The 13,514-nt window shown below is 41.7% G+C and overlaps 1 protein-coding gene across 9 annotated transcripts in view; it reads right to left on the bottom strand.

The window, feature by feature from the left end:
- WNK1 (WNK lysine deficient protein kinase 1) overlaps window positions 1-13,514 on the bottom strand; it is a 145,501-nt gene that overhangs the window by 80,164 nt on the left and 51,823 nt on the right. For all 9 annotated transcript variants that reach the window (XM_090043411.1, XM_090043403.1, XM_090043404.1 and 6 more), the window contains exon 4: window positions 11,836-11,993. In XM_090043411.1, the coding sequence (XP_089899537.1) occupies window positions 11,836-11,993 (158 nt within the window). The remainder of the gene's footprint in view (window positions 1-11,835; window positions 11,994-13,514) is intronic.

Below are 13,514 nucleotides of genomic sequence, written 5' to 3'. Positions count from 1 at the left end.
ATTTTAGGAAAATAGCTAGTACTGTTTGATTGAGATGAATATCTATAATGATTTTGGGTATGATTAAGATGAAGCCTCAAAGAACTCTTATCCTTGTGAAATGTATATAATGACTATCATGGCCTGTATTTCAGAAATTCTTTTTAGCTAGTATTACTGTCATGAAAGTACAATTTTCTCCAAAAGGTGGATAAACAAGGCAATACAAGGATCAAGAAACAAAAAGCTAAGAAAAGATGAAGCTTAAATCCCATGGGTGACCTACGTCTGAGAACTGGTGGTTATAGAGCCTTGAGAGAGATGGTGCTTTATTTACTGGAAGCTATGTTGTAGAATCCTCACTGGCTAGACAACTAAAACCAGAAGCAAAAAAGGTGTTGCAATACCTGCTGAATTCCAGACTGGGTCAGAGATGGATGGCTGGATTAGGCACAGATTGAGAATCTTTAATTTAGTAACAAGTTGCTGTCAGATTTCATCCTGTTATATAAAGTGTATTTTAATCTTATCCCATCTAGACTCTCAAGTGAATTCAGATATCGATGAGCCATGCTGCAAGTTATAGAGATTTAAATCAACTAAATAGCCTTGCTTCTGTGACAAGCCATATAACAGTGGAAGCAGCTGACACCTGTGTAGACAGGCTTCACATTAAGATACAAGCATTGTCTTAGTTGAGTTAGCACTAGGAATATCTTTGAGGCTCAACCATCTTCGTGTTTCAATAATGCCTGGAATTGAGGAAACAAGACAAGTCTCCTGACTGTGAAGAAAAGAAATTCATCCATCACAAAATCCACCTGTACTTTAGGCTGTTCTTGTTCTGAAAGGTGTTGAAGAGATCGGCCACAGAGGCCCACCTGCAAAACGTTTTATGAATGCTGCTGCTACTTGTAATTGCCATTCATGGACTCAGATAAGAGGCCCAGCTGAAGGACTCCACTACCAAGTCTCTCTCCTAGGAGATGAAATGGCTTCCATGTGAATACAAAGATTCTACAGATTTATCATCTCAATATTACAGACTGAATTTTGCCCCAGCCTGCCTGTTCAGTACATGGCAGCACCTACGCTACATGCGGCTTTTCTTTAAGGAGAAAATATGCTCCATATTTAGCACATTCCTGCAGTTGCAGTACGTTTCCATGTGTGTAGCATGCCACAATGCTTTAGACTTATGAGATGAGCACCTCAGCCACTGATTGGGACATCTTAAATTAATGTGATCAGTGAAAGTATAGCTCGATCTTTTGGCACACACAGAGGGTTCACGCACCTTTTGAAAAGGTACAATACTTGACTAAGTTGCAACAGCATGTCTAGCAAGGCAAGCCTGAAAGCCACAGTAACTCTTGGCTCTACTGTTTACATTCTGCAGAACTGTTCCAAATCTGTCTTGCAGTACAGAAGTAGTAGCTTTTGAGGAATCAAGGACAGCTCCTATGACTATTTTATCAGAGGGTGTTTTAAAAACAAAAACAAAAAACACATTTTTAAAAAACTCTAGTTGCATAAAATGTGAGCTAAATGTACACTAAGTCTGTAACCTGATCTCTGACCAGACCTAGACAAGCTTATGACCCAAGAAAGGGAAGGCTTGAACACCCAAGGATCAAAAGATGGGCAGCCATCCCTGCCATACATTTGGTAAAGATCAGTAAAACACAATTCCTTTAAGACCTTTTCAGCCAAGATAGTTGGGAGTCTTAGAGTAAATCTTAAGAATTTCTAGGGCCTTATGTGAACTCTTATCTATAAAAAACACACATCCTATAGTTGAAGAGGAAGCATACCAAGGAAGGGAACAAAAGGACAAATAAAAGCTACCCTACTTCTTCTGAATATAGTAAGATTTTAGCCTTTTTAAAATCCAGGACATCTCAGACTAACCTCTGTCATCGCAGATGAAGAAACAGAAATAAACAATTATCCCTCACATACTGTGGTCCAACTTCCTCTACAGCTCCCAGATCTAATACTCAGTAGTAGTACTAATACTCAGATTTCTGCAATAGGAACCTTTCTTGTAAAACTACACTAAACCAGGGAAGGAAGGCAGATGGGGCTGAGGAAAGAAGTGGAACTGAATTATCTCCAACCACAAAGCTTAGAATCATATTGTTGGAAGAGCTGGATGTCCAGGTACTGTGAAAGAGACAAAACCTACCCTACCTCTTGGAAATCTTAGAGAACAGATTCCCAACTTGGATACACATCAAAAGTTATTTAGCAAGCGTCAATCCTCACTGTGTGAAAACAGCAGTCAATGATGTGCATCTGTGCTCAGTAGGCTTATCATGCCTTTTGACTAGGGTCTACCTATTTACGCAGATGGAAGTATTTGTAGTGAATCAGATCCTCAGTAAAAGTTGCTCTCCTCTGGCACTGGTATTCTAGAGAATAAGGTATGGCTTTGGAGTTCTTTGTGCAGGTCAGAAAAGGCTTAGTTCTTCACATAGTAAGTCCTTGGTTTTGGACCTCCTCAGAAAATTCCTGTCACAGCCAGCAGCAACGAAGATCACAACTACAACATAGAAGGTAAGCAGCCAAAGTAATCAAGTGCAGATTATAGCATAGTCTTACTGCAAGAGGATCTTCAGTAATGCTAATTTTATCTTCAGGAAGTTTTAGAGAGGGAATCCCAGTCAACAATTATCTGGACAATAAAGCCAGATAATCTGATATTCTTATGTGCAAGCAGGCCATGGAACACAACCGGCATTCAAACAGATCTAGTTCTTTCTAATCTTTATCATTTGTTTTAGGTATAGCCTGAAGTTGCCTGGCACATTCATTCATGGCTGCTACTACAAGGAACCCTGGAGACTAATGAGGTAGGTGGAGAGGTGGGGAGGAGTGGGAGGGAGCTTCAAATCCTTTAGCTTGAATTTTATAACACCTAACCATCTGCATTTCTGAAACTTGGCAGTAAATGCCTGCTTGTGCCAAAGAGAGTCCTGGCAAATAAGGCTTCATTTGCAGGCAGCATTATGTTAACTGACACAAGGATTTGTAAAATGGTTACTAGATGGTACAGATGCGAGAGAACCAGCTACTGCAGCCCCTAATGCCAAAACTACTCTCTGGATAAGGCTAAGGCTGACAGACCTGAAAGCCCATTGGGACTGAGGAGGCAGATTCTGGTCCCACCACCTCATCTGGAGATGCAGAAGCAATGCAAGACAAAAATATCTTTACCTTCAGCAGAACTAATGCTACAAAATAAACATGGAGGAACAGGCGATTTCTCCTTTTGAAGCCTGAGACATACGAACCATGCCTAGAGCATGATATTAAATCCCCTTAGAATATGCCATGGGTTTCCAGGGTGAATTGTGGGGGAGGGGTTTAACCAAAAGACTACAAGAAACTCAGCAGTCAATCAACAAGGTAACTATTTCATAGATTTCACAGATGTTAGGGCTGGAAGGGACCTCAGAAGATCATTGAGTCCAGCCCCCTGCCCCAGGAGCAGGAAGTCAGCTGGGGTCATAGGATCCCAGCAAGATAAACATTAAAATGACTCTTGAAGGCATTCAGTGTAGGTGCTTGAACCACCTCCAATGGCAGGCTATTCCAGACCTTGGGGGCTCAGACAGTAAAGAAGTTCTTCTTCATGTCCAGCTTGAAACGGTCATAGAGGGGTTTATAACCGTTCAACCTTGTCATCCTTTGGGGTGCTCTGGTGAACAAACATTTCCCCAGATCCTGGTGGTCACCCCTGAAACTTATAGGTGGGCATCAGATCACCCCTGAGCCTGCACTTTTCCAGGCTAAAGAGCCCCATGGCTCTCAGCCTCTCATCATAAGGTCTGTTTTCCTGACCTCTGATCATGCACATGGCTCTTCTCAAGCTTCTCCACAACCTTTTTGAATTGTGGGGCCCAAAACTGGATGCGGTACTCCAGCTGTGGCCTCACCAAGGCTGACTACAACGGGAGAATGATGTCCTGGGATCTGCTTGAGAAGCATCTGTGGATGCAAGCCAACGTTTTGCTCGCTTTACTACCAGCAGCATCACATTGAAGGCTCATGTTCATGCTGTTAATGTCTGTATCATTCCCATTAATAAAAAGGTTTAATTAAAATGTGCATAGGTTTAATTAAGTGTACACATCCTGAAGCCAGTGTCAGGATCTATGACTGCAGAGATCAGAATTGAAGGAGATTGAGGATCTTAAGTAAGAGTTTAGGAAAGTGAGAAATAAATCCTGAAGAATATAAAAGGAGGTCTAATTACTGCAATTTTGGAACTCTGTTCAACTGCACAGAGGCTGCTTGCAGACATTTAAAAAACACAAAAATACCCCATGCACCTTACTAGAAGCAGCAGCGCATTACTTTGACCCAGCTCTGCAGCATCTACATAGATCAGGTGCTTCAGCCAGGTTTTTTGCACTTTTTTATCCAAAGCCAATTCAAATCGTCTATTAGATGGAAGGGCCAAAAAACCCATTACAGCACCCAATCTATATAGATGTCAGCTGAGCTGGGGTCCAACTAATGTACTGTCTCTACTGGTCATGCACTGGGCTTGGCATAGGAATGGGCACAGTTTAAAGTGCTGGGTTGGGGTTTTTTGTTTTGGTTTTTTTTTTTTTAGATAAAATGTCTGCAAAAAGTATTAGTTACTAGTTGCTGCTGGCATCATTGTAGGTGACCACAGTTAAGCAATAAAATGTAAACTACTTCAAGTTACAATCCTTATGAAGTTTTTCACCAGTAGATATTAGTAACCAGGTGCTGACCCAATCGCAAGAGACTAGTATGGAAGGGCAAAGGCAAAAGACAAAAGCACCAAGATTACCTGTAAGATCAGAAGAACTGAAATAGTTTGGAAGTCTTCTGTGATAGAAGGAATGTAGTCTAAGGATGTATAAGCAGAAGTTAAAGAACTCAACAATACTGTTGAAGGTGGAACAATAATAAATTATATCCAAGAGAATGGAAATGGTGCTGGTCTCAAAAGTTACCACGATTTTATCATGGCAAACAGCACCATTCCACATGGTTTCTTCTGTAAAGCAATCCAAAATCAAGTGAAAATGATTTATGTTTGCAAGATCTGAAGCCATGAGGCAGGCTTCTTGGACCCTTCTTCAGAGTCCATTGCCCCCTTCCCCTCTCCATACACACTTTTTAAGTCAGATGTATGCAATTTCTCCAGAAACAGCACTGAAAAATTTGTTGGTTTTTTTGGGTTTTTTTTTGTTTTTTTGTTTTAAAAGGAGGACTCTCCAAGACAGAACCATGTGAACAAAGGAAGATCACAGAGCTTGCTGCATCAGATGTTCCTTCAGGTAAAGCATCTCATGGTCATACCCCACCTGCATCATAAAACAAGCTTCAAAATGCCTTACAGATAGGTCACATGACTGTTAAATGCCCTTCCCCAAGGCAGAACAAGCAGCAAGAATGTCCATTATTTGCATACATAAATCACCAGGCTTAACCCCCTGGGTTTTTTTGTTTTGTTTTTTTAAAAACACATTGTTGTAAAATCTGAGGGGTACTTCACTTAAACTACTAATAAAATATTTGAAAACTTTTTACAAGTACATAAGAATGCCAACTACATAGCAGCATGTTCCACACTAACGCCTGGTGGCTAAAATTTCTGGCTCGAGTGCACTGTGTCTGCATGTGTACACACATCCAAATACATCAGTTGAAGAGCTAGGCTTGAATAAAGCTAAAGTAACAAAAATGGAAGACCACAAAACAGTTGCTTTCCAAGTGTAGAACCAATTGGGATTTCTGTAACCCCTCAAAAAGGCCTCAAAAAAAGCTCAGCAGAAAATGCTTGGACCCTAAAGAAGTTGCTAAGTTAGGCTAGAGAATAAGTTTACCAAAAAGTATTTTCTAGGATACTTCAGATCATGAGCCAGAATTCTAACATAAGCAGGGAACTTCCCCCCCTTTATGTGGAACATGGCAAAACAACAACAACAAAAAAACAAGCCTCCTCCCCTCCTTCCTTTGCATATAAAGCATAACAGATTCCGCACTTGAGCAGCACTGTCTTGACCAAAGATTGTAGGTACTAAAACTCCTCCAAACAGCATTATGCTATGTCTAAAACTTGAAGCAACTTGCCACGCCAAGGAAGGCCTTTACGTGCAGAGAAGTATATTGAGTGGACAAGCACTAGCAGGTCTGCATATCAGATTCACCTTCATTATGATTACAACGAGTCTGCATAATAGTTTTCTTAGGACCCTTTATGCAAGTGGGAAAGTAAAAACACAAATCACCCCACAGAAGGTGGCAAATTCATAGCAAGCCAATACAAAGCATCTAGGCTTGCAAGATTTGGGTATCCACAGACAAGTCTTGGTAGTGAAGTTTTGTAGTCAAGTCTACAAAGAAAATTTAAAAATCCCTTTTTGGAACTATACTGAAGAATAAATCCATGGAAACAACTCCTGCATAAAATATAACCAGTATTTGTACAGTTAAAGCAATAAAACCTAAATGATACGGAATTGTTTATTAAAGAAACAAAAAAGCAGGGGGCAGGGATTCCTTAAGAGGGCGGCTAGTTCATTTTTTTAGTACAACTACTGCAATGGTGTCAGATGCAAGCAGATACATTTTCCACATGCTGAAGGAATTTATGATGGTCTCTTTTCCCTGAATTACATTCCTTATGTGAAACAGTTCAAGGAACTCAGTCTGGACAGGCTCCATGACAGGGCAAATTAGCCCCTCCTGAACTTGCAAGTGGGGAGTCAAGAGCTCAATTAGCCTTCCAGATACAACTGGCAGTGAGCCAATCAAGCTACTAGACACATCTGAGGAGGAGTGAGGTTTCCTTTAAGTGGTTCTGAGGTCCAAGACAATTGGAAAAGGACAAATATAATGCCCATCTTTAAAGAAAAGGAAGAAGGCGGATCCAGGGAACTACAAACTGGTCAACTTCACCTCAGTCCCTGGGGAAAAAAAAAAAAAAAAAAAAAAAAATCATGGAGCAGGTCCTCAAGGAATTTATTTCTAAGCACTTGGAGGAGAAGGTGATTAAGAACAATCAACATGGATTCACCAAGAGCAAGTAATGCCTGACCAGCCTGATTGTCTTCTATGAGAGAAAACAGGTTCTGTGGATGCAGGGAAAGCAGTGAATGGGATATACTAGACTTTAGCAAGGCTTTTGATACCATCTCCCACAGCATTCTTGCAAGCAAGCTGAGGAAGTATGGGTTGGATAAATGGACTGCAAGGTAGATAGAAAGCTGGCTGGATAGTCAGGCTCAATGAGTGGTAAATCAACAGCTCACTGTCTAATTGGCAGCTGGTATCAAATGAGTGCCCCCCCAGGGGTTGGTCCTGGGGCCAGTTTTCTTCAATATCATCAGCAACAACCTGGAAGATGGCACAATGTGCACCCTCAGCAAGTTCGCAGATGACACCAAGCTGGGGGGGTGAAATAGATATGCTAGAGGGTAGGGATAGGATTCAGAGTGACTGAGACAAATTGGAGGATTGGGCCAAAAGAAATCTCATAAGGTTCAACAAAGACAAGTGCAAAGTCCTGAATTTAGAACTAGAAGTGCGTGAATATATCAGTTGCATACCAGATCAGCACCGAAGAAAGGGAAACTTACATTATTGACTATCAGCTTTTTTTGGGCAGTGTAGCCAATAATGTTCACCAATAAATATAATTAATTGTGGCTTCTGGCTGGGGCCCTTGGACGCTGCATGCATGTGCACAGCCACACCAGCATGGAGAGCAGCTCCCTGCAGGTAAGTCTGTGGAGGGGAAGGGTTGTGGCAGGGGACACATGGGAGGGCATATCAAGGCTCCCTCAGTGAGGAAGGGAATGGGGCAGGGGCTGAGGCTGCTGCCTAGCCAGGACAGTGTATGGAACCTGGGGCCAGTGAGTGGAGAGGGATGGAGCTGTGGGCAGCTTGACCAGAGGGATGGAGTTGTGGGCAGCTTGTGAAATGGCAGCTCCCCGCCGCTACATGCACCCACCCAGGGGAGGCATTGGGGGCCATGTGCTCCCCCAGATTTGTGCATGGGGTAGATGCAGGCTGCTCCCTGCAGGCTTGGGGCTCTGCTCTGCTGTCTTTACCCTGGGAGTCCCACACCAGCCATGCATCCTCTGCCCACCCAAAAGTGGGGGCAGCAAGTTGCGTACTGAACAGCAGGCAGCCCACATCTACCCTCACCCTGCTCAGCTCTGCTCTGCTAAAAGCATCCCTGCACTTAAGAATGGTGTCATTTGAGGAGCTTTAGTTCAAGTGCCTCTGCTGTCATTTAAGTGCCAGGACATCCTGCTCCCAGCCCTACGTCCCATGCACTGCCCTGGCTGAGCAGCACCACCAGCTCCACTCCCTCCCTCACCATAGGGGCCTCAATCTGCCCCCCCTCCCCCATCCCCCATCCCTTCCACAGACTTATCTGCTGGGAGCCACTTTCCATGCTGCCCAGATGCATTCCTGCAAGTCAATTATCAGATTGGTATTGGCCAATGTGGCTGGTTTATAATTGGCTATCAGTATCAACCAAGAAAAATCTTTTTGGTGCACTCCTACTTAGGAAAGAACAATCCCATGCACCAGTACAGACTGAGGGCCCACTGGCTAAGCAGCAACTCTGCAGAAAAGGACCTGTAGGTGACAGTGGACAATAAGATGACTATAAGTCAACAGTGCGCCCTTGGTGCCAAGGAGGCTAACAGCATACTGGGATGCATGAGCAGGAGCACTGCCAACAGATTAAAGGGAAGTAATTATTCTGCACATTTGACGCCACATCTCGAGTACTGTGACCAGTTTCCCCCCCTCCCCAAACTACAAAAAGAATGTGGACAAGTTGGAGAGAACCCAGCAGAGAGCAACAAAAAAAAGTAACTAAATTAGGGGGCTGGGGCACTTGACTTGAGAGGCTGAGGGAACTGGGCTTATCTAGTTTGGAGAAGAGAAGACTAAGGGAGGATTTGATAGCAACCTTCAGCTACCTGAAGGGTGGTTCCTAAGAGGATAGATCCAGACTGTTCTGTGGTGATGGATGACAGAAAAAGGAGCAATGGTCTCAAGTTGCAACAAGGGAAGTTTAGGTTGGATATTAAGAAGAACTCTCACTAGAAGGGTAGTGAAGCACTAGAACAAGTTTACTAGGGAGGTGGTGGAACCTCCATCCTTGGAGGTTTTTTAAGGCCCAGCTTGACAAAGCCCTGGCTGGAGTGATCTAATTGGGGATGGTCCCACTTTGAGCAGGGGGTAGGGGTTAGACAAGATGACCTCCTGAGGTCCCATCCAACCCTAATTTCCTATGATTCTAAAAAGGAAAAAATAAATAAATAAATAAATAAAACACACACACACTAAAAACCAAGAACAAACTTTTGCTGTTATGTTGTCCCCAGGAAACCCTCTTAAAGACTAGCAGCCCAAGGGTTGAGCAGCTATGCAATCCTTCAGGAGAAATTATAAAAATTCAAAACCAGGGTTTAGTAGAGATCATTTGCATTTGTTACAGGGTACTTTTAAACTCAATCCTCTTAGAAGGAAGTGGCTGTTAGTATGCTGGACTAAGAAAAGGATTAACATCAGATTCTGCAACCAACATACTTCAGTAAGTATTCCTTATTTTCTAAGACAGTCTAATTCAGTATTAGACATTTCTCCCCAGCAGGCAAGAGACAATAGGAAGTTGATCACAAAAACTGGAAGGAGAAAGTATCTGTGTGCATCTCTCAGGCAATTCTTCAGATCTCTAAATACTAGCTTTTTGCTAAATTTGCAATGAGAAATTGAAACTATTCAAGCATTTCACAAGCCACGGAAAAGAAGATCCTATAACCAGCAGAAGTTCTAGAGTTTCATTTCTTTCAAATCAGAGTCCTGATGAAGACTGTTCCCACGCCACTATGCCCAACTCTTTATCCCCTTCACATCAGCTACTGCCTTGGTTTATTATTTTAAGAGAGTTTCTGCCCTTCTTGTTTCTTCCCCTTGAGACAAACTTTACCACAGGTCTTGAAACCAATTAATGTACCGTCTAAAGCCGCAGAGGCTTCATAGTTAAAGCAGACGACTACTTCAAAAGGCCCAAGACTGAAGCTGTGGAGGTCCTCCTCCACTTGATTTGCTTTTTCTGCTGGAGATCACCATTAACCATGGTTAGTCTCATACAAAGCAGAAATCAAAAGTGATTTGATTTTCAAGGCAAAAACCCTTGGAAAAAAAACCTGAAGAACTAGGATGATCCAGGATTTATCTTGCCCATAAGTGAAAAAAGAATAAATAAGACCAGCACTTGTATTCCTGACAAGCAAGAATTCTTCCCTTATGCTAACAATTCCAACCTAAATATACTACTTCCTCCTAACCATGCTTCTGTGTCTCTCCAGGCTCCCCTTGAAAGGAATCCTAAGTCTGGTTCAAACCATCCCCTTTCTAGTATTCAAATTCCTTATGTTCATCACTTCTATGAAGCCTACAGGAAAAAAAAATTATTTTTGCCCTCTATTTCAGTCAGTTCTCATTATCTGCCCTGTAGATTGAAGTATCATGAGCTACAGACTAGGATTCAGGTTCACCAAAAACAGTCATATGTTTATTATCTGCAACCCACTTAATTCATGGTCAGTTGCTGAGTTGAGGACACATCTATGCAGCTGTTCAGCTGGGGCTTTTAATTCTATGGTTGATGCTTTTTCCACCAAGTTGGAGCTTCTCAACTGTCCTATACAGCTGCCTCCTGCAGAACAAACCTACAAGTGATCCAAGTTCTGATGTATTTGCCCAAAGCTGCCCATATCACTGCTACTTAATCTGTCAACAAATCAAAAGCTAGTGCAAATAAAAAGTTTAATGAGAGAATGCACTGGGCACTTTCTGGACTTCCACCTGGAGATGAAGGAAGTTCTGTGTTGTATAATATGCGAGTAGAAAACCTTGTTTTTTTAAACTAATGTCTTCTCCAGAGATACCCATCAAGAACAGCTGATAATGTGAAAAGCTGTATTTCTTTATATTGCCTCCACCTCATCTCATCTGAGCACTCAGAGGACATCTATACAACACCCTTCAAGGCAGAAGTGGTCTCACCTTCATGAGGGGACCAAAGTTGGTCATAATGTTGCATTTAAAAGCCCAACAAAAACTATTCAACATTAAAACCCTGTTTTTATGCCAAGACTGTTTTCTTAGCCTGTTCACACCCCTTCTGAATAATAGGGAAATTCAAACCCCCTACCCACCCTCATCTGGTCAGAATACCACCACCTTTTTAAAACACTCTATTTCACTCTACCTTCCATCCAGTAACCTACTTGGCTGTTGTTATCTAAGGTATTTCCACTCAACAACTATGGAAAGTGCACCTGACAGCACAGTAGCCAAAAGCAAAATAGGAAGCCGTAAACTATTAACCTACAATGACTTCATAAATATTTATAGTCTGGAATGGCAGTGAAACCATGAAGGTTCTAGCATCTGTACCCCAAGTTCATTCATTTCAGAGAAGAGCAAATTAACTTTCAAAGACCAAAACATATTTCTATTCTTTCAGAAAATATCCTTAAATCTTTGAATATTACTCTGAAGCAATACCTCATCACCTGGTTTTGCCAGAATGCAATACAAAGATGAGCTATAAAAGATTTTATTTTTAATATTGCATTAAATTCCATTGGCAATTTTCCTTTGAGCACTGTTTAAGCACTTGTAAAATTTTCTTAAATCGGACTTTCATATTCCCCTCAAAAGAGTCAGCTTGCTTTTTCCCCCCCACGTTTGCATTGTATGATGCCGTCCAGTTTGTAATCCTCTGTTAACTGTGGCACAGCTTTAGAATCAGCAGAGGGGTATGGGAAGACTTACACTGGTCACTCGACGGTAGATCTGCGCAGCATTTTGGCACTCAGAATAAGGATATTCAGACGTGGCCATCTCTAGCATACACATTCCAAAAGCATATACATCAACGGATTCATCGTATTTCTCCTCATACATCTCGGGAGCCATGAACTCTGGGGTACCTTAAATTAAAAGAACGATTCAGACTCTAAATGTCTCAAAGCGAGTAGAGGCTGCTGGCGTTACTCACCGCAGAAGGCAGTGGATGGGCAGACCTGTGAGAGAAGAGAAAGTGGAGGCAAAAAGAAGAGGGAGGAAACCCTTAGTCAGTCTGTTGCATCAATATGTCCCATGAGTCTCCCATTGCAAGGCCTTTATAAGGAGAAAACAGGGTGAGTGGCAGTATGCTTTTGCCGCTTTGTGAAAACTGCTAAATGTAAGGGCCAAAAACAGAAAAATTCAGTTAAAAGAATTGGCTGAGGAGATAAAGATCAAGTTGAAACAACTGAAGGGAAAAAAAAAAAAACCAACCAAAAACTTAAGACTAGCCTTAGGCTGCAAACCTAGTACCTCGGGAGAGAGAGTTAGACACTTACCTTTCCTCCCTGTTAGAAAGGAGGCATATTGAAGTGTTTCAACACAACCAACTGCCCTCTGCTGCAAAAAAGTAGTACTGGTAAGAGCCCGTAGCTAGTCTCTGACCTATAAGACTTCATACAGGTTAGGCTGTTTTTTGTTTGTTTTTGAAGTGCAGCTATTCAGAAAAGGCCTTGCAATGAAAAACCCAGTTACTACAGATAAAAAGCTTTGTAAGGAATGAATAAATATAATTTTCTGCAAAGGCCACTCACCAGAGCCCTTTTCTTCACATACTTACCTTCTCACCTGCAGTATATTTAAAGGCCTACTGCAGATACAGGAAATAGTGAGGGATATCCTACAGGCAAAAAAATACTTAGAAATACAGAGAGATTGAGTTACAGACAGAGCGTGAGATTTAACAAGTCCCATTTAAATAAATTTGCAGAAGATGCATTGCCCCTGAAGCCTCAATCACAACAGCCCCTCTGAATGAAGGAACTGCAGTGTACGATCAGGTTTCCTTCAAGCTATAGGTGCAAGATTCTTTTACTTATAGGTGCGAGAGTTATTTCCTGCAAACAAGCCAGATTTAAGCCAATCCATGGATCAAATCAGCCTAACCACACTGATCCTTCTTCTTCCCTCAGAATCCAAAAGTTAATATTTGGTGAACTGGTTATAATTATGAGCAAGAAAACTGGGATGATTTTCAAATTAGAAGTCTGGAAAAGGGGATGTGTTTAAAGAAATATAAAACACATTTCCATTGCATACTTTTTTTTTTTTTTTTTTACTTCTATAATTGTTTTTAACCTGGTTAGGAAGCAGGAAATATTTTAGTGACAATGTGCAAGATATTTGCAAGAGGCTATCTCTAATAAAAAACTTTGAGAAAGCAGGTACAGGGCTTGAGCAATACTAGCTTGCTGCATGTTATTAAGTTGTAGTATTGAGATGGAGCAAAGTGCTCTCTTTTTTGTTCAATGATTAGCCTGCACTGTATTCAGCAGACTGTTGGAACAGAGCTGATAAAACCAATTCTTTAAGATGATCCAAAATGTGTCTCAAATCTCAAAATTAGCTCATAAATGAAATAGGGGGGCTTTACAATGTCACAGGTG

The sequence above is a fragment of the Crocodylus siamensis genome, chromosome 4 (assembly GCF_052110815.1).
Source record: "Crocodylus siamensis isolate JL-2025a chromosome 4, ASM5211081v1, whole genome shotgun sequence".
Classification (NCBI taxonomy): Eukaryota; Metazoa; Chordata; order Crocodylia; family Crocodylidae; genus Crocodylus; species Crocodylus siamensis.
The sequence above is the reverse complement of the archived record's forward strand: the minus strand, read 5'-3'. Positions and strand labels throughout refer to the sequence as shown.